Source organism: Podarcis vaucheri (assembly GCF_965113315.1).
Source record: "Podarcis vaucheri genome assembly, chromosome: 7".
Lineage (NCBI taxonomy): Eukaryota > Metazoa > Chordata > Lepidosauria > Squamata > Lacertidae > Podarcis > Podarcis vaucheri.
Window position 1 is genome coordinate 50,933,812 of NC_138765.1, and position 20,495 is coordinate 50,954,306.

Below are 20,495 nucleotides of genomic sequence, written 5' to 3' on the forward strand. Positions count from 1 at the left end.
TGGCTGTTGTACTTGGATCCAGCTTGCAGGCTTCCCATAACAGGCATCTGGTTGGCCGCTGTTAGAACAGGATGCTGTACTGGATGGGTCATTGACCTCATCCAGGAGGGTTCTACTTACAGACTTAGAAATGTAAACGTTCTTACATTCTTACGAACTTGGGCCAGTCATTCTCTTTCTCAGCCTCACCTGCCTCACAGGTTCGTTGTGAGGGTAACATAGTATGACTTCCACACACTCCTGCTGTGTGCAGAGATGCGGAATGTCTCAAACCAGTGCAAACTCCTCTTATCTTCTGTTTTCCTCCTGGCATGTTTCTAGTCCTTATGTCTGTTGACAGAAACCTGATGAAACTGCAAAAACCTGGGTGGGGTGTCAGGTCCCTGTAATGTTTGCTTACCCTCTTCCCTCCATTCCACTTGCAGTTGTGACTATTATGTAACTGTAATCGCCATGATCTTTCAACTATATGTCCATGGACTCAGTTTGCATGATTGATCTGTGCTATTTTGGTGCAGGACGAGGTATGGAATGTCATGGAGAACAGGCCCAGCCATCAGCCTTCCACCCTCCTGTCTACAAGGAATATAATGATCTGTGGAAACTCAGGAGACACTCCCCTCACCTCTCGACTGTTTCTTTTGCAGGGCACACAGACATGTGGCTGGAGTGGCCAGGCAGAGCACGGCCAACGGGGAGCAAAGCCCCAGTCCCAGAGCCCAGCAGCAGCCAGCAGGCAAGACCCAAAGTGGCATAGTGAATGGCACAGGTGAGAGTGGAGAGAGAGGAGGAGGTGATGGTCTCTCCTCTGAAGCTGTAGGGCCAGCCCTGTGTGCCACCTCACTTGTGCTCTCCCACGTGCATTGATATAACTTTGAGGTGCTACCTATAGATGAAAGATTATCTCCCTATGTCACTTCCCTAGTTTTACTTGACCGGCCATGCTCTACAGACAGAGGTTGCCATTGGGGAAACTCTGGGCCCCTTTCAGGGTGATGGCGATGGACAGGGAATGAGACCTTGGGGTCCTAGTGGAGAGCTTGATGAAGATGTTGGCCCAGTGCGTGGTAGCTGGAATTGATACTAAAACGGCCCATGCTGTTATCAAAATCTATGATGCAACCGCATTTGGAATGCTGTGTATACTTCTGGACGCTTCGCCTCTGAAAGGATATTGTAGATCTGGAGACCGTTGGGAAAGGGGCAGCCAGAATGATCAAGGGGATGGAGGAACTCCTCTGTGAGGAAAGGTTGCAGCATTTGGGGCTGCTTAGTTTAGAGACAAAATGAGGAGAAGGTGATACAAAAGGAGTTTCTAAAACTGCACATGGCATGGAGACATTGGGTAGAGAAAGGTTTTTCTCCCTCTCTCAACACAAGAACATGAGGCTACCTAATGAAGCTGGATGGTGGAACATTCAGAACAGACAGAAAGAAGGACTTCTTCACACAGCAGGCAGTTAAGCTATGGAATTTGCTTCCCCAATAGGCAGTGGTGGCCACCAACTTGGATGGCTTCAAAAGAGGATTAGACAAATTCAGGGCAGGGTTACAGTTGGCTACTAGCCCAAATGGCTGTGTTCTGCCTTCACTGTCAGAGGCACCTGGAAACTGCAGGAGGGCAGAGTGCTCTTTTGCTGAGGTCCTGCTTGCAGGCTTCCCACAGGCATTTGGTTGGCCACTGTGAGAACAGGATGCTGGACTAGATGGGCCCTTGGCCTGATGGCTCCTGCTATGTTCTTAGGAGGCATCAGCATCCCCTCAACTCTGCCATAATTGCTCCCCTCTCTTTCAGTGAATGGTGAACCTGCCAGTTCCACCCTCGATGTCCCTGAAGATGAACAGGCTGTGCCACCTGAGGCTGCGTCAGGTGCGACCTCCAGCTCTGGCACAGCTCATGACTCTCCAAGGGCAGGGGAATCTGCCCCCAGCTCAGAGGCCCAGCCTTCTCAGCCAGCAGCACAGACTCTGGAGGTGCTGCCCTCTGGGTAAGTGGTGTCCTGCTCTCTGTTTGGGCACCTTGGCCACGGCATGAATGCCCTTAGCCAACAAGGGGGAGGTCGGGATGGGTCACCAGGGAGTTGAAACCTTTAAAAAGTATGTTTCTGAATCAGAGGCTGTTCGCTAGGAGTAAAGTTTATCCTAGCGGGAACTCCTACTCTCTTGTCGCTTCCAAAGTTCTCTCTTTCTAAGCAGGATGGGGCCCCAGGCCTACCTCAGAAGACATTTTCAGTGATTACTGTGATCATGTCTGTGAATCCCCTTCTGCATTTAAGAAATATGAATGCTAAGTATTATCATCCTTAGAGGAATGTTACAGTATTTTTGCAAGACCTGGAGTTCTAGGGAGGAAGGGGACTGGCTGTGACTGAGGTCCAGCTCTGAGGATGCCTGATCTGGGAGCAGAGTCTGGATTACCAGGGTTACGATTCAGTTGTGAACTTGACAGTTGTGGCTCCTCAGCTGCACCTGTTCTCCTTCCTTCCATCCTTTCTGGTCCTGCAATGTGGCTATTTCTGTTGAGCCTTCCAGTGCCCAAACACCACCTCCTGACTCCTGCATTTCCGATGAAGGGAGCCATCTGTTTTCCTTCTGGCCTCTTAGTTCAGAGTCTCATGTGTGTGTTTGCATCACTTGCAGGTAATTGGGGGCCAGCAGCTCAGAGCGCCTTTATGCCGGGCGTGTGAGCGCTACTGTTTTCAGGCCTCAGCCACTTCCTGTTTGCAGACAGCTGGAAAAGTCCAGGGCGTCTCAAAAGGCTCTTTCTTCCTGCTGGAGCTCTCCTCCCTTCCTGCTCACATACTGCGGTGTGCCTGGGGTCCAGGAGGCAAGGGGGGCACCTGACGCCTTTATGCAGAGATGCTCCTGAAATGGAGGGCGCATCCCACAGCCTACGGCCGAGACACCCTTCCTTTAAGGATCTTGGTGCTGACGGTCCCCTGCTATATAGCGAGAAGCTTGTGTGGGTGTTGGGTGGGGACTGCGCTATGTACAAGCCAAGTTTCCCCTGCTTCTGTGGCTGAGGGATCTCAGGGCCTCTGGTGGGGCAAGTCCACAAGCCCTTCCAAGCCCTGGTGTGAATGCGCGCGCATGCAGGCCGCTTCCAGCTCCTCCTGTTGGCAGCCCGGCAGTGTTTTGCTTGGCTGCGTCGGGCGCCTGCTTCAGGCCACTCCATTTGCATGGGCATAAACAGGCTTGCCGGGAGGTAGCCCATCAGAGGGGCGGGGGTGCTGTAGGCTGCCTTTATGCTGCTCTCCCTTAACATCTGCACTCAACGTGGCAAGCACAAAAGCCTCTCACATACATACAGCTGGAGCGGGGAGGGCAGGAGGCTGTGGAAAGCCATGGGACTAAACTGTTCCATATGCGGGGTGGGGGTGGGGTGTTCATGTTCCTGGGAGACCCACGACATGGCCCTCAGTGAGGAGGACCAGAAGGGGTGCTGCTGTGCAAAGCTGGGATCCTTGTGGGGAAGGGGCATCCTGCTGTCACACACAGGCTCTCTTGCTCACTCGCTCTCCCTCTGGGCGGACGGCAGAACAGACCCCTCCTCTCCCCCCGCCCCTCCCTGACCTGCATCTGGTTCCTATCAGCGTTGCTCCTGCGTCGGGGACAGCGGCTCTCATTAACACGGCGGCGTGTACACCAGTTCGCGCCTCGTCTCGTGCATACAAAGAGGTGCATTATGCTCCCTTGCAGCAGGCGCGGCCTGTGGTTCTTTACGTAAGGCAGGGCGTCTCGCTTGGACGGCAAGGTGACCTCAGTACTGCTGTTTTGCTACCAGCAAGCCTCGTCTCCATTCAGAGCAGAGGTAGCCCGGGAGGATGGTGAGCTGATTGCCTGGGCAGCCACCTTCCTGAGCCACGTCTTGGCTTTATGGCATGGCAGTGCCCTGCCCTCTGGAGTGGAAGGCATTCCTTCTTGCAGATTGGTGGCCATTTATGATCCTCTGCAGAGCCTTCTGGAGTTTGGCTGGGGATATTTAAGAGGTGCATTTTGCATCTCCACAGTAACATCGTCTCATATATCCTGTTTTGTTTTTTAAAAAATAAAGTTTCTAGCCCTTATGAGTCGTTGTTGTTTAAATGGCAGACTGTTCTTCGTGAAAGGGTTGCCCAATCAGGGATTGCTCCTTAATCGTGCTGTGATTGGCCAAAGCAAAACAAAGATGGGCTGTTATGTGTGCCTGCTGATGCCTTTTGGAAGCTGTAGGTCCTGCAGAAGTTGTTGGGGCCCCCAGACCTTGACACGCACCCTTGGATCTGGCTGGAGTATTGCTATACAGTTGGAGCCAGGGAGTGCAGAGGAGAGGGTCCTGTGCCTTTGCTCAGAGAGCAGCTGGAGTAAGCCACTGTGCCTACTTTACAGGGCTGTTGGAGTCATAGACAAAGTGAGAGTCACAAAGTTCTTCATGCTCTGGATAATGCTAGAAATAAGTAATAGCAACAAGGGTTGCCTTGGCTCACAAAATGGGCCCTCCGTCCCCTTCTCACTCCGTGTCTTCTCTCTTTCTGTCCTTCAGGTGGGAGCAACGAGAGCTGCCAAATGGGAGAGTGTATTACGTGGACCACAACACAAAGACCACCACCTGGGAGCGCCCTCTTCCACCAGGGTAGGTGCTCTGACATGAGCATGTTTGCAGGATCTGGTCTGGAGATACTCAAAGGAGGGTGGCTGGGTGTGCTGTGGGAAGCAGATGCTCTTCACAAGATCCTAACATATGTGATAACATATATATACACATACAGGCACTTTATATATCTCCGAGGCCATAATTCTAGGGCAGGCTCAGTGTTCAGCTGCCCAGGGCTTGCAAAGACAGCTGGAACAAGGACAATCTGCTTGATTGTTTTCATTACAAAAGTGCACATTTTGCTCTTTGGTCCAAAGGCTTTTAGAGCTACTCGCTCTTAAAAAAATGCAAATAACAGCATTAATTAGTTAAAATAGCAGTAGTTGAATAGTTGCGAAAAGCACACCAGCTTTGGAGCACATTTAAATCAGCTTAAAGGTCCACTTGGCATTGGAAAGAGAGCAGAGTGTCTAGCAGTCAAGCCACCTCGGGGAGAGCGTTCCACTGCTTGGACGGCCCTTTCCTTCCTCACCTACCAACTTTGCTTCAGAAGATGGGGAGCTTGGAAAAGCATCGGCACTGGGCAAGGTAAGAACTAACACCTTGAGCTGTGCCCAGTGCAGATGCTTTTAAGACTGGCCAGGTGTCTTCCATATATCTGGTCTCAGTTGGCATGTTCTTTACTAGTCAAAGTTTCTGAGTCTTCTTCAAGGGCACATGGCCAAACAGTGCGGCACCTGAGCCCAGCTCACTCTCTTTCCAAGAGGAGCATCAAGCTGGCGCTGTAGCCATCACTGGTGAAAGGGGCTTCAAGCTGTGAAAATTGCTTGGGGTTCTAAGGACGGGGCTGGATTTAACAGGACATGCCCCCCCCCATATCCTTCAAACCTAATCCTGTAAGGGGAGTGCAGCTCTGGCCAGAGAAGGCCAAACTCCACCTCCCAAATCTGTTACCCTAAAGGGGTGTGTGGGTTGAAGAGGGTTAATTGTTTGGATATTGGCAGAATTATGGAAGAACATCTGGGGTGCCTGAAAAAGGGAAAATTCTTCATCCAACCCCAAAAGCCACCTCTGGCCCAGAAACAGTCCTTGGCAAAAGAAGTTCCCATGATGGTAGAAGAGGATTCATCTGCCACGTATGTGTTTGTGTGTGCGAGAGAGACAAACAGAAAGATCAGGCTCTTCTTTCGCCCCTGCAGCTGGGAGAAACGAGTGGATCCCCGTGGCAGGTACTACTATGTGGACCACAACACTCGCACGACCACGTGGCAGCGCCCCACCGCTGAGTACGTGCGCAACTATGAGCAGTGGCAGAGCCAGCGCAACCAGCTTCAAGGAGCCATGCAGCAATTCAGCCAAAGATTTCTCTACCAGGTGAGGGTATTCCCAGCCCCAGCCAGCCAAACTGCACAGAGTGGCTCTGCCGCCTTCCCACAGCCACCAGTCCCATTGCTAGGCTGCAAGAGTAATGCTCTAGGCTGCAGAGAAATAGCTCAGGAGAGCTGGGTACCAGGAGGGCCTGCATCAAAGATGCCTACTAATACCTGCTGGTATCTACAGCAGAAGAGACCCAGAGGAAGAGCTGCAAGGGGACTTGGTTAGCTTACAGACAGGCCCCTTCCATAGCCCCTTCCTTTTGCGGCTTTGGTAGCCGTTGCCTGCTGGCTGCCTCGGTCCTGCCCCTGCTGCAGTCTAGTGTTGCTCTGGAGCCTTCCCTTGAGGGCTCTGAGAGCCTGGTTCCATTACGAATACCGTTTGTTTCATTGTCACTAACCCTGTAACAGAGATCCCAGGGCAGCTTAGAGCAAGTAATAAAAGACAATGAAACAGTATATATTAAGAAAGGAGCAGCCAAGAGTAAAACAACGTGAAACTGAAAGAGAAGGCCCCGAGGTTTCCCTCCTGGCTGCTGCTCACAGGGCCCCCTGCCCCTTCGTGAGGCCAGAAACAGGCACAGCTCTTGAGCTCATGGGGCCCTGCACAATCCCTCTGCCCAGTGGCCCTGTAAGAACACCACTATTCTGTGTCTAACGTACCCTTAAAGAGGCATTGTGAGTGTGGTGCCTGTGGCTTGGAGTGTGGAAAGTGGCCGGTTTTCATTTAGGCATGAGCGACTAGAAATGTCTGGTTGAAATTCAGGGGATTGAGGTAAGGAGAGACTGTGTTTCCCTAGTCCTGTGAACAGATCTGGTTTGAGGCTCCCTCTTTTGATTGCCAGTACTGCTGGCTGTCCTGAAGGAAGATGCCAGTCAGGCTCCCCTCCTGCCACTCTTGCATTAGATGATGACGGGCAGGACTCTCCAAGAATATATGATGCAGACCCCAGTCTGGGTGCACTGCAGGGTCAGGACTTGTTGTGAGAGCCTGCTGGCCTTCCTTGGCTTGGGAACCTGCTCCCCACTCCACAACACAGGAGGCACAAGACCCTGGCAGCACCGTGGTGGTCAAAATAGAGACCTGCATCTTGTTGTTATTCCCTTCTGTTGGGCCGATGGCTTATTCTCTGCCTCTACAGCCACACCACAGCCGACCACACATTACAGTGTGGAGAAAACTGCTCTTTGCCACACCAGAGCAGCTCCCTCCATGTGGAAAGGTGTTCAGAGGGCACCATTGTTCGCCTTGTAGTGACTTTGCTGGCCAGTAATGGAGTTGCTGTTCCCAGGAAGGCGACCCCAGCTTTTTGAGGGGTGTGACAGGAATGGGACTCTAAGTGAAAAGTCTTTTGACGTGAGCCTCCGGGTCCCAGGAGTTCTGTCTGGCCTGGCTTTCTCCAGAGACGCGTGAGGGAGGGGGCCTAATCTAAACAGCGCGCTGCTGAGGAACTGTCTCCCCCTCCCCAGCTTGCCCAGCAGGCTTGAAATGGGTCCCCCGGCCCAGCCTGCCTGGAGTTGGATAAAGGTGCTTTGTATGGGGCCTGGACCTGTGGGGGGCTGTGGGGGAAACGCCTGTCTGTGCGGCATGAATGTTCCCTCAGTCCGTGAGCATCTCGCGCCCGGCCGTTGGGTTTCACGGTCCTCTGTGAGGGAGGCAGGGCAGGGAGGGAGGGAGGGGAGGGAGGAGGAGGAGGAGGCAAGCAGCCCGCAGGCCCAGCCAGGAAGCTCTGGGCGTGGACAGGGCTTGTGGGAATGATTTCATTGGAAAGGCCTGCAATATTCCCCCCCACCCCTGGTTGTGTGTGGTTCTTGGAGGAGGTTGGAGGTGGGACTGTGGTGGGGCTCTCAGTCGCCTCAGCCAGCACAGGGGCAGCAGCAGCTGCTTTCTTGCCTCCCTCCCTTGCCTGCCTGCCACCTGGGCTTTTGCAGCTCCTTCGCTCCCATCCTCTGCCCCAAGCTGCACACATTCAGGCATTTTGCTGTTCCCACAGTTGGTTGGGACGTGTGTGCTGCTGTTTTTTTAGCCAACCTTGGCGGGCGGTGGGAAGAGAAGGCAGGGTGGAGGGCAAAACGGCTGGACCCCATCCTGCCTTCCAGCACTCTCTCTGGTAACCCCCGTGGTGTTTGTTTTGCCCCCTCCAGTCGTCAGGTGCCCCGTCTGACAATGACCCGCTGGGCCCCCTTCCTCCTGGCTGGGGTAAGTACTGCCTGGCTCCCTGGGCTTGGGGCTGCAAGCCTGCATCTGCCTTCGGTGTAGGTGGGGTGGGTGGACTTCTCTTCCTCAACGCTGAGGGCGGGCAGGCACGAAGAGTTTGTATTACTCAGCCAGCGAGACCTGCCTGGGCTCTGAGTTCAAATCCTGATCTCATGCAAAACTCTCTCCCAAGTCCAGCGGTGCTTCTGCTGCCGGTGGTGCATTTCCAACCCTGGCTTCGTTTGTTTCTCTTTCTCTTATTTGGAGGCAGGGTGGGAGCTGCTCTCCTCCCTGTGTGGTTGGGCCGCTTCTGCTGGGCTCCCCTTGGAGCCTGCCTTGTCCCTGCTGCACCTGGGGGAGAAGGGGAGGTGATGCTAGGCAGCACAGGGGATGGAGAGAGCTTTTCCATGGTGGAGACACTTTGGGAAGCAGGTAGAAGTGGTTCTTGGCATGTAGAGCCACTGTAGAGCTTGGGATGTGCCAAAGGAGTCAGGGCTCACTGATCTGATCCTAACACCCGGGGAAGGAGGGAAGTGTGTGTGGATGGGGAGAGGATGCTGCCTCCTATTGGACCCTGGGACAATTAGAACGAAACCAAGGGATGTCAACAGTCATTCTTTCCCTCCCCCTGCCCCCTACCTTTGCAAGGGAATTCAGAAGAAGCCCAGAGGGGCTGCAGGGGCCAGATGGGATCTGTGTTGCTGACACTGGACTCTGTGTGTGTTGTGCTCTTGTAAAAGGCCTAGCAGAAATGTTGTGGGAGGCCTCTGAACTGCCCAGCGGGTTGGGGGAGTCTGGAAGTCCAAACATCAGGAATCGAGAGCTTCTCTTTGAAACTTAGTGTGTGTTCGGTCAATTCTTCACCCCACCCAATTTGGGACTCAGGACCTTGGCAAGAGCAGCCCCAGGAGAGGCAGGGACTGCCTGCAAGGATTCAGGAGCTGAGAAACAGGACTGGATGGACTTGAGGAGAGATGCTCTTGGATGCCAGGAGAGGGGCAGCTCTCACCAGGGGGACCCTTTGCAAACAGTCCCGAGAGAAATCATTGCAACTTGGGTCAGCAATGCCACTGTGGGCTGCTGGGATCTTTGCCTGAGCATCAACAGTGTCAGCTGCTGCTGCTGCTACTACTACTACGGAGGGCTGAGCATCCAGGCTCACTGAACTGGGTCCCGGTGTCTGAGAGAGAGACAGATGTCAAGGTTTGGCTCTTGGCAGTCTTGCAGACCTAGTGCCCTTGTGGTGGTGGTGGGAGGTTGAAGAGGATGGACAGAAGCAGCTGTCAGAGTTCCCTGTAGCCAGACACCTGCTGGCCATCTGCCGGATCATCATGAGGAGCTTGATAGTTTTATGTGACCCTTTGCCCCTCCCTCAGCACTCATCCTGGGCAGGGAAAGACAGAGAGGGATGGCCCTGGGGTTAAGCAGGGAAGGGGCAGTGGTGATGCACCTTCTTGCTGTTTGGATCCTCAAGAGCACAGGCTACCACGGCTGTGGGTTCTTCTTGCTCTCTCGGGGTGGGGGGTGGGGGGTGGGAGCAGACTCTCTCCCTAGGAGTCAACAAATCTGCTTTGCCCTTGGCTGATCCAGCACACACAGGCCAGGCTCCCTACCCAAGTCGCTGAGTCTCCAGGACAGCCCTGCTGGGGCTGAGAGGTCAGAGGAAGGGCCAGCTGTTTGGGGGCAGTTCAGGAGGGGGTGCACTGAGCCCCTCCCCACCTTTTGCAGGCCTGGCGCTAGGTTGCTTGCTGTGGTAGAACCATCAAGGGCATCAGAGCTGAAACGGGGGGAATGAGCAAGTGTTGTAGTGGGGTAGAGGTGAGCTTGAGTGAGCAGGGAAGGGCGAGAGAAGGCTGTCCTGCTTGTGAGCTTGCAGAGGAAGGAGGTTATCACAGACTCTCATTCATGGGCACCACCTCCCTCTCTAAGAAATGGGCGCCTAAGGCTAGGCCCCTGAGGCTGGGAGATGAGCTGCGCCTGAGCCAAGGGGGTGCTGACTGGCATGCAACTTGTCTTCCCCTAGAGGAGGAGGAGAAGTGGTCCCCAACCTGAGACCTTCCAGATGTTTGAGACTCCAGCTCCCATCAGCCCTAGCCAGCGAAGTAGAGGGTACCTCCAGCTGGAAGGGTGCCAGGTGGGGGAAAGATGGATGAGGGGCAAGACTGAATTCCTTGTGGGAAGAGGCTGGCGTGTCTTGGGCCTCTTCCTTGCAAGACTTGGAGGCACTACTCTCTGCTGTGACAGGGAGCATGTCGGAAGACCCTGGCATGTCAGGCTCGTCCCATCTGAGCCTGGCTGCTGTGTGTCTGCTGGTTCTAGATTCCCCATTAGATTTCCCTGCTGGGCCCCAATCCAGCCTGGCCAGAGAGAGGGAAACTAACATTACCTCTCCATTCTTTCCTTCTCCTTCCAGAAAAAAGACAGGACAACAGGCGAATCTACTACGTGAACCACAACACCCGCACCACACAATGGGAGGACCCCCGCACTCAGGGGTAGGCTTGGCTTCCTTTTGCTGGTTTGCACTCCGGGACTCCGGGACTCCTGTCTAGTAGCCTTGGGGCAACTGTGAGGTCTCTTCAGCCTGCAGAGGGGCATAGGAAGCCTGCAAGGGGTCTCAGGCTGTCCACCAGGCCCCACAGATGGACCTGAGTTGCATCATTCCCAGCGGCTGAAGGAATGTTCCTCCTGGGACAGGCAGGGGAGGCTCCTTCTCAGGCCCTTGGGCATGTGCCCTGAGTTCCAAGCCTGGTGAGCAGGCAGAACGACTGTGCCCAGCAAGACTGTCTCTGCCTGTTCCTGGTTCCTGCCCAAGGCTGAACTGGAGCTAGCATACTGGGCACGGGTGGGCTCATTTTGTGAGCTGGGTTGAGGCCGCCAGGAGCAGAAGCTGCCGCTGCCTCCTGCTGCAGTGGGTGGGTCTGGGCAGGGGAAAGAGATCAGGCCAAGGTGTGTGTTGCCATTGAACTTCTTACTCTGCTCAGGATGATCCAGGAGCCAGCGCTGCCACCTGGCTGGGAGATGAAGTATACAAACGAGCGGGTGCGTTACTTTGTGGACCACAACACCCGTACTACCACCTTCAAAGACCCCCGTCCCGGGTTTGAGTCAGGGTAAGTCCCTCCGGTGTGGCGCTCTGCCCTCTCGGCACCACCCAGCATAGCCTCCAGGTTCCTGTGGGTTTCTTCCCAGATGGAGGATTCCTTGTGAGGAGGGATTTTTGGCCATCTGACCCTTGTTTGCCAGCCAGGCTGTGAGGGGTGGTGCAGTGCATTGTGGGAGCTTTTAGGACCTTCCAGATACAGTACTGAAGATTGTGGGATATCCACTCTGTGTTCTTGGAAGGTATCTAATGAATCTGGAATGTTCACACAAACTTAAACTGTGGGAGAGGAGGAAACCAGTCAGTGTCAAGAGCCAATAAATGTGAATGTGGCCAGGGCCCCACTAAGGCCATGTTTACTATTTCAGGAGTAAGCAAGGTGGGTCACCTGGAGCATACGACCGAAGCTTTCGCTGGAAGTTCCACCAGTTCCGCTTCCTTTGCCATGTGAGTTGCTCATTCACCATGTTCCCAGCAGGGCAGGAGGAGAAGCTGCGAGATTCCCAGAAAATCTGTGCCTCCCGGTGGCGGGCGGGGGGTGGGGACGAGGATGCCCAAACCTAGACAGGATGCAGGGCCCGAATATGGGTCGTTGGGCCTCTCACAACCTATATCTCCTTCACAGTCCAACGCGCTGCCCAGCCATGTCAAGATCAGTGTCTCTCGGCAAACACTCTTCGAAGATTCCTTCCAGCAGGTGACTGAGGCCTGGGTCAGAGGGAGGGGAGGGGAGGCTGGTCACCCCTTGGGCAGAGCACCCTTGTCCTCTCCCCACTGCACCTGCCAACCTCACTTCTCTCTGCTCAGATCATGAACATGAAGCCTTATGATCTGCGGCGTCGACTGTACATCATCATGCGTGGGGAGGAGGGTTTGGACTACGGCGGAATTGCCCGGTGAGTTGGCACAGCACAGTGGGGTGGGGGTGGTAGATTCAAATTTCCACCCTCCCTGGTCCTTTGGGATTTATCCCACCCTGGGAAAACTGCTGAAGCAGCAGTGTGGAGGTGACTCAGGACATCGGGGTGGGATCGACAGGGCCTGGCCTTCTGCAGAGAGCATGAGAGGGTCCCCTGGTTGGCTGGCTGTGCAGCCTGAGACCTGAGAGGCCTCCTGGTGGCCTCCTCTGCGGAGCTTCGAGTCCAGCGTGTTCCAGACGGGCTGCCACTTTGGCTCCAGACGGCAGCCACTCCCGCCCTGCAGGAGCTTCTGACGCATCTCCCTGTGTCCTGCCAGTGGTTTTACCCTATGGTAGGTTACGTCATGCTGTTCTACCACAGGGTAGAACCACGGACAGGATGCGGGGGCTCTCTGCACCAAAGGAGGGAGATAGCCAAGAGAGAGCAGTGATTGTGGCTGCCGAAGGAGCGTGTGTGCACAGGCCCCCGCCCACCCTTGCGCAGGACGGGTGACAATGGTTGGGCCTGAATGGCTAGGCTGGGCTGGCTCTCATCAGGCATCCTTCTCTCCCCCCACCCCACCCCAACAGCGAATGGTTCTTCCTTCTGTCCCACGAGGTGCTCAACCCCATGTACTGCTTGTTTGAATACGCTGGCAAGAACAACTATTGCCTGCAGATCAACCCTGCCTCGTCCATCAACCCCGACCACCTCACCTACTTCCGCTTCATTGGCAGGTTCATCGCCATGGTGAGCATCTCCTGGGGGGTGGGGGTGGGGCCAAGGCCGCCTCTGCCTCTGAGGGCTTTTGTGCAGGGGTGGCGTGGGGCTGGGTGAGGCTTCTGCTGCCTCTCACTACCTCGGGAGTTCTGCCCTTCACCTTGACTGCAAAATCATTGGCGGCTGTGCTTTCCATAGCATTTGCGCAAGCTATGCCACTTGCATTTCGTGGGTGCTTGCTCACAGGGTAGACAACTTGTTCTCTAAACTCAGGTTGCCAACCAAGAAGTGCAGGTCATTGCACAGCAAGGGCCATAGCTCAGTGGCACTGTGTCTGCTTTGTATGCAGGAGGCCCCAGGTTCAATCCTTGGCATCTCCAGGTGGGCTGGGAAAGAGTCCTGCCTGAAAACTTGGAGAGCTGCTGCCAGTCAGTGGAGACAGTACTTTGCTTAGGTGGGCCAGTGGTTTGTCTTGCAATAAAGCAGCTTCCTGTGTTCCTATGAAGCTGCTTTAGGTCAAATCAGGCCACGGTTTGATCTATCCTAGTATTGCCCAGCCCAGCCTGGTGCCCTCCAGATGTTTCAAAGTGCAGGTCCCCCCACCCCAACCATTGGCTGTGGCTTATGAAGGGCACCAGGTTGGGGAAAGCTGCTGTGCTGGCTGGGGTTCAGACAGGAGAGAGGAATCCATGCATCTAGCAAAAAAAGGTCCTCAAAAGCTCTGTGGGCCACAATAAATCTGTTGGTTTTTACATTGTCACAAAGGTTCTTTGTTGCTTTTTCTTCAGGAGGCTAACACAGCTACTACCTCTCTGGGATTTGATACTGAGCTATAGTACTAGTGGCATTCAGGAGAGGCTACTGTGAAATCTTCAGGAGCGATGCATCAAGTGTTTGCTCTTAACGATCTTTGAGGTGAAAGGGAGGCACCCCCCTCCTCTCCCAGTAGCACCCACTGCCATGAGCGGCCGCTCTGCAATGTTCATCCTGTCCAGTTCCACCCACCTCACCTGGCCAACCAGTGCTCTGGCAGCAGTTTGCTTCTGGCTGTGCTTCTAGTTCTCCACTGTATTCTGGCCATTCGTGGATCACGTGGGGAAGGACATGATGGTGTCATGGCACTAAGTGGCTGAAAGCAGCTTTGAACTCTGGTTAAATTGGGGTGGGGGGATGTCTGTCGCCAAGGCAACCCTGTTGCGCGTTGGCCTGGTTCCTTTGGCAACAGGGACATATTTCTGCCCCTCCAACAGTTTTGCTGGGAAAAGGTGTACACAGGAAAGAGAAATCATTTTTTCCCCTGGAATAAAAAAAGAAAGGGAGTTTTGCAGAGTGGGAATCAAAATATTTGCGTTCTTCAAAACTAAATTTAATTCTGTGGCCAAAGACGGCTTTGTATCCATTGAGTTCCGAAATGGCACGTCAAGTCTCCTGTTCTGACTTTGTTGAGCAGAAAGGAAGCAGCCAGGAAAAATGGATCAGGTCAGGTGGCCTCTTTGTGACAAGAGTGTGTCATGGAACACTTTCTTCCCTTGTTTTTCCAGAGTTCTGTATTTTTGTTTCTTAGCAGAGAAAGGAGTGTAACTCCCCCCCCCCCCCTTGATCCTCCAGGCAAAAGGGGAGGAGAACTTGGGCCTTTGGCCTGGCCTGAGAATTCTACAGGAGGAAAACGCAGCTGCCCACACCCAAAGAAAGGGGCTGCTTGGGAATTACCCCCCCCAAGTGCTCTAGAGGGTCTCGGGGCCTGATCCCTGGGTGGGCTTGCCCTCCTTTGGCCTTTGAAAGAGCAGGAAGAACTTTTCCCAATGGTTTCCCCTCCTGGCTCCCCCTTCCCCTCCAAACCCTAGACTATTACTCACCACCAGGCTGGTCTTTTCCAGACGCGCAAAAGCGTCTGCGTTATTCTTGGCTCCCAGAAGACCGTTCTGTGGCCGCGGAGTTTTGATTAAACAAACGTTGCTCCAGAGCTGTTTGGGGAGCAGGCTGGCTGCCTTGCCTCCCCAGAGGGGGACATTTGGGTACCCGCTGGAAAGCAAAGTGTGGGCGGGGGGAGCTAACAGTCCCTGTGGCTCTCAGCCTTCAAAGCTCTTTGTTGCTTCAGGCGCAGGTACTGCCGAGTCCCACCAGAAACATAAGGACCCTTCCTTGGGTCATCTAGCTGAGTATCGTCGTACACGGGCCGGCAGCGGCTTTCCTGGATTTCAGGCAAAGGTCCTTCCCAGCCCTGCCCAGAGATGCCATTAGGGATTGAATCAGGAACATTCTGCATGCCAAGCAAGGGCTCTGCCACTTGTGGGTCCTTATTGTTGGCAAAGGAAGAGAGGGCTTTCTTCTTGGTGACACCTCAGCTGGAGTGCACCTTCCTAAAGAACCATGCCTAGCACCCATTTTGTTGCCTTTTAGGCATCAGGGTAAGGCACCCAATTCTCTGGGCATTGAAATGAGTTGTGTTTTAAAGACTAGAAATGGAGTCCACACAAACACAACCACTACGCTACTTTCTGTGATTTTTGTCGTGTTGTTGGCTGGGATTTCTGTGGGACTTGGATTCCAAATGAACACAGGGCTAAATGTTTCTGGTATATTGGCACCTTAAATTAAAAAAAAAGAATAACCTTGGAGCCTAGTGTGCAGTGGAGGTGTGTGTCTGGGGGAATGCAAGAAGAGAGTTGATGGGATCAGCTGCCCCTTTGATGTGTGTGGAGTGTGTGTGTTGTATTTTTGCTTTTCCACTGCAGTTTGGTGCTAAGCTTGCTCTAACATACTTTTTTTGGGGGGGGTGTCTCCTTGTGCTGCAGGCATTGTACCATGGCAAGTTCATTGACACGGGCTTCACACTGCCCTTCTACAAGCGTATGCTGAACAAGCGGCCGACCCTCAAGGACCTGGAGTCCATTGACCCCGAGTTCTACAACTCCATCGTCTGGATCAAGTCAGTGCTAGCAAGGGTGCTGCTTGTCCCCCCCCCCCATTTCCTCCTGAGTCCTTGTCCCATGGAGCTGCTGACCCAAACCCACTGATGGCTTGCACAGCCACTTTTAACCTGTGGTGATCTCATAGCACCCAGCATTGCAGCCCCGCCCCTCCTATTGCTGTCGCTTGGCACCTTGCCCAAGTGTGCAGCGTTTAGTTGCTCTCATCTTCTGTGTTTCATGTAAAAGCAGGAGGGGCAGTCCGCCAGCCCAGGGGCCAAATGTAGCCCTCCAGACCTCTCTGGGAGGTTCCCCACAAGGGGAAGTGACCCTCCAGCTGAAATAGGTCCCACCCTAAAGAGGGAGGGTGACAAACAACACAGAGCAAAGGGGCAAAGCAAAATAGCCCCCTAGAGAAGAGACCTTGATCTGAATGTTGCTGTTATAATGAGCAGAAGAGGGAGGATGAAACTGGCGGGGGCTGCTTGTGGCATAGCGCCAAGGAATTGTGGTTTGCAAACCAAATTAGGGCTGGGGATGCTGAGAGCCGGTCTCGTTATATCTTCTGGGGGGGAATTAAGCTACTGAGACTGCAGGGGCAGTTTTGTCCGTCCCAACTAGGGACGCCATGCACGCCTGGGACTCGGGATATCCTGCCATCTACAGCAGCCACTCGGCCTGTGATCTTTAGCCCCCAGAGCATGATTCTTGTAGGCTTCGGTGGCAGCTGCTGAGGCCTCCAACTGTCCTCCTAGTGAAGATTCATCTGCTGCTTCTCTCTCCCACCCTTTGCAGAGAGAACAACCTAGAGGAGTGCGGCCTGGAACTCTACTTCATCCAGGACATGGAGATTCTGGGCAAGGTGACCACCCATGAACTGAAGGAGGGTGGAGAGAGTATCCGGGTCACTGAGGAGAACAAGGATGAGTACATCATGTGAGTTCCTGGTCCTCGCTTTCCTGAGGCTTAGAGGTGCTTCGAGAAGCAGCTTGGCCAGAGGCTCTTTCATTTTGCATGCCATTTGGCTCCAGGAATTGCCTCTTTGCTGGGCTGCTGACCAGGCAGTTTGGTAGGCCACAAAATTAAGCTCTGCACTCTGCTGTTATGCTCACCAGCTAGCCTTGGGCATTTGGTGCTCAGTTCCCCATCTGTAAAATGGGAGCGTTGTGGACCAACTTCACTGGCTGATTCTGAGAATGAATGCGGTACAGATGATAAGGCATTTGGGATACTCAATTGTGGTGTATGTGTTCATTAATCCATGAAATGCAGGAAATAGGGTCCTCCCAAAATCACGTAGCTGAAGTTTGGATCAAGCCAGGGCCAGTTCAATCAGTTGCAGGTCTTTAGGTGCCCAAGGGGTGCTGAGTGGCTGGTCTATCCTTGCAGGTTGCTGACAGATTGGCGGTTCACCCGGGGTGTGGAGGAGCAGACCAAGGCCTTTCTGGATGGCTTCAATGAGGTGGCACCTCTGGAGTGGCTGCGGTACTTTGATGAGAAGGAGCTAGAGGTGAGCTGGGATGTTGGAAGCTTGGGGGCCTCCTCTCCTACCCAGAGGGGCCTGTCCTTCTGCCCTGGGCTCTGCCTTCGTACATTGTCAGGCTGTGCAGAGGTGACGGCAGTTGGGCGATCTACTGTCTGGCTTCCAATGAGCCAACTACATGGTCATCTACCATCTTACATTCCTGCAGCCCCTCGATAAGGCTGCCACTCCTTGCGAATACGAGACCTCTGACTGTTAGATGACTGTCAGTGGAACAATTATTGAGAGAAAGGGACATTTCAGAGGGACCTTGGTATTTACTCAATTTGAATTTTTTAAAAAAGTTCTAATTGAATCTCCCCACTGCCCCTTGTCCTCTGACTAATCAGGAAGTAAATCTTGTAAAAAACACACACATATTTTAGTCCAGTGTGTCAAGTAGGCAGGTCAAGTTTAGCTTCCAGTTTGCAAGATGTCCAAGTTCCGCAGCCGCACTCTCAAAATGATAGAAGCCTTGCCTTGGTGGGTCTTGCCTCTGGACTCTCCCGGTGACCCGGGCTGGGGCCCCTCTCGCCTTCTCCTCCTTCTAGCTGATGCTGTGTGGCATGCAAGAGATTGACATGAGTGACTGGCAGAAGAACACCATCTATCGGCACTACACCAAGAACAGCAAGCAGATCCAGTGGTTCTGGCAGGTGAGCCTCCCCAAGGAAGAGCTCCTGGCCAAGGGGTCCCCCGTATGGACATGGGGAAAGGAAGCTTTGCCCTGGACAGACCCTTGGATGTGGCAGAGTACTGACACATGCCTCTGGTCATACACAGAGTGCATTTGCCTCATCAGTAAGTCACCGTGACGCAGGACCTGTTTGAAGGACCTTTTAGTTCTGAGGATCTGACTTCCAACCAGATGTCTCTCCCCACACTTAGCTGTCATTGCTATTAACACAGTCAGTGTTGCTTTAGGCAAATCCATGTCGCTGAGAGCCTGAAATATTTTTGGGAAGGTGGGAGCCTGGTCTGACATCCCCTACCCATGTTGGCTGCAGGTGGTCAAGGAGATGGACAACGAGAAGAGAATCCGGCTTCTGCAGTTTGTGACGGGGACTTGCCGGTTGCCAGTCGGAGGATTTGCTGAGCTTATTGGTATTTGTGCATTTGGCTGCCTAGGGAGGGAAGCAGGGGATGTCGCCGTCCCAGTTGCTGAGTGACTGTGGGAGGAGGGTTGTGTGGTTCTGTCTGTCAGGCTTGGAGCAGGGCTATGGGGGCATGTGGAAGTTGTTTTGAGCCTGTTTGGTTGCCTTTGCTTGTGGTGAAGGAACTCAGCTCAGTCTACTTCTCAGCTCTAGTCTTAGAGGTGGGGTGGGGTTGCTAAGATGATTTGCAAGCCAGTTTGCATTTGAAGTGCAACTGTGTGTTCTTGTCACACCCCATGGGTACCTTTTGTGGGTTTCTGATGTTGTGCTTCTTTTCTGACAGGCAGCAACGGGCCCCAGAAGTTCTGCATTGATAAGGTTGGCAAGGAGACCTGGCTTCCCCGTAGCCACACATGGTGAGTTTGTCTGCTTTGGCCCTTCCTGCCCATGCTTTGGATGGGTGGGTGGTCACTTCCTTTCCTTTCCCCCTGCTGATTGGCTGCGCTGTCTTCCTTTTGCAGCTTCAACCGCCTGGACCTGCCTCCCTACAAGAGCTACGAGCAGCTGAAGGAGAAGCTCCTTTACGCCATTGAGGAGACAGAGGGCTTTGGGCAAGAGTGACTCCAAAGAGACCCTCCTGGGAAGCCATCCTGAATACCTGGAAATGGAGCCAAATCTCCAGGAAGGAAGGAAGGTGGAAGGAGGTGGCTTTGTGGAAGAGGGATTGCCCAGGCCTAGATCTTGTGGTTGGAGAATTAGAGGCTGCAGAAGGTGCTCCCCTTCTCTGCCCCCTTCCCCCCCAAAAAAAAATATTCAGTTGCTTTCCAGCAGAGCAGTGGCTGCAAGTGGTATCCACCTCCTTCCCTGTGGATTCCTTGTACCAGTTTCTGAGCTATGCAGCCATTCTGCCCCACCTATGGGCCTCATGGGCTTTTGTTGTAGCTGCCTTTTAAAGCAATCCAGACCCACCCCCCCCACTGGTACCAACCCACCAGGACATCCTGAACATTATGTCAAGGCATTCTGCACAGGAAAAAAGAGCACTTTTGAGAATTCCCCCCTTGCCAAGGACACTGGAGTGTGTTGCAAGCCCCTGCTCCAGATAGCTGCTGGGGATCGGTAGAGATGGGTGGGATCTAGAGGCAGGATTTCCTACAACTTTCCTAAACCCACCTCCTCTTTCCTGAGGCCTTTTCCCACTCCCTGTGCTGGTAGGTGAGGCTTCTGTGCCCTGCAACCATGCTGGCTTTCTGCTGAGAGCAGTGGGCAGGATTTGGCCCACATCCCAGGCTCCTCTCCTCCCCAAACCCATGAAGCAGAAGACAGGGCAGGGCCCCAGGCAGTCCCCAGCTGTGTCATGGAGCAGGATCTGGGCTGTTCAAAGCAGCAAATGGGTACCCCACTGAACCCCAAAGGCTATAGACAAAGAGCCCTCAGGAAGAGAGCAGATGGCCTTTGGCCAGATTGCAGGAGAGGCCAAACCAGGCTTCAGCCAAGCATGGAGAACCTGAGTCTCCTGATCTGAGCTGTTCCAAGTCTTGTTGGAAGTGGGGCATCTTCTTTTTCTGGAAACATTGGTGCCCAGTGAGCTGCAAGATTGTAGGGGGAAGCCTTCACCTTGAATGTCTACAAAACAGGTTATCCCAAGTGCAGAACTCTGAACTTTTTTGCACTAAAAGGCAGGAAGAAGGGGCAGGGGGTGAACCAGAAGAATCCCCTGTCTTTATTTCTGGATGGTTTTTTTTAAAAAAAAAATCCTCTGATTGGAGTATGTGTGGCTGGCACACCCTGAGAACAGGGACCAGATGCAAGAGTGGGAGTGGCATACGTCTGCGTGTGTGTCCTATGGCTACATAGGTGGGGATGCCTCAAGCCTCCACAGCAAGGTGTATGTCGGCATATGAGAGCTGGACTGTGTGTGCGCGCGTGTGTTCGTTTGTTTGTAAGTAAGTGTGTATATAAAATGTGTATAAAAATGTGTATATAAATGTCTGTGGATACAAAGAATTGCAATAGCTTTTGATGGGGATCCTGGATAGTTTTGTACTGCATCATCCTGCCTCAGTGACGCCAATTTCTTGTGCAATAAACAATCCGCAGCTGCT

The 20,495-nt window shown here is 53.6% G+C and overlaps 1 protein-coding gene across 1 annotated transcript in view; it reads left to right on the top strand.

The window, feature by feature from the left end:
* The window catches only part of WWP2 (WW domain containing E3 ubiquitin protein ligase 2), a 38,703-nt gene extending 18,208 nt beyond the window's left edge, over positions 1 to 20,495 (top strand). Inside the window, 18 exon segments of the mRNA XM_082229304.1 lie at positions 648 to 769; positions 1,796 to 1,988; positions 4,523 to 4,612; positions 5,773 to 5,947; positions 8,092 to 8,146; positions 10,557 to 10,638; positions 11,128 to 11,256; positions 11,615 to 11,693; positions 11,872 to 11,943; positions 12,054 to 12,142; positions 12,736 to 12,895; positions 15,661 to 15,794; positions 16,570 to 16,710; positions 17,164 to 17,284; positions 17,848 to 17,952; positions 18,304 to 18,400; positions 18,734 to 18,806; positions 18,912 to 20,495. Of these exon segments, the coding sequence (XP_082085430.1) occupies positions 648 to 769; positions 1,796 to 1,988; positions 4,523 to 4,612; positions 5,773 to 5,947; positions 8,092 to 8,146; positions 10,557 to 10,638; positions 11,128 to 11,256; positions 11,615 to 11,693; positions 11,872 to 11,943; positions 12,054 to 12,142; positions 12,736 to 12,895; positions 15,661 to 15,794; positions 16,570 to 16,710; positions 17,164 to 17,284; positions 17,848 to 17,952; positions 18,304 to 18,400; positions 18,734 to 18,806; positions 18,912 to 19,011 (2,017 nt within the window). The 3' untranslated portion in view covers positions 19,012 to 20,495.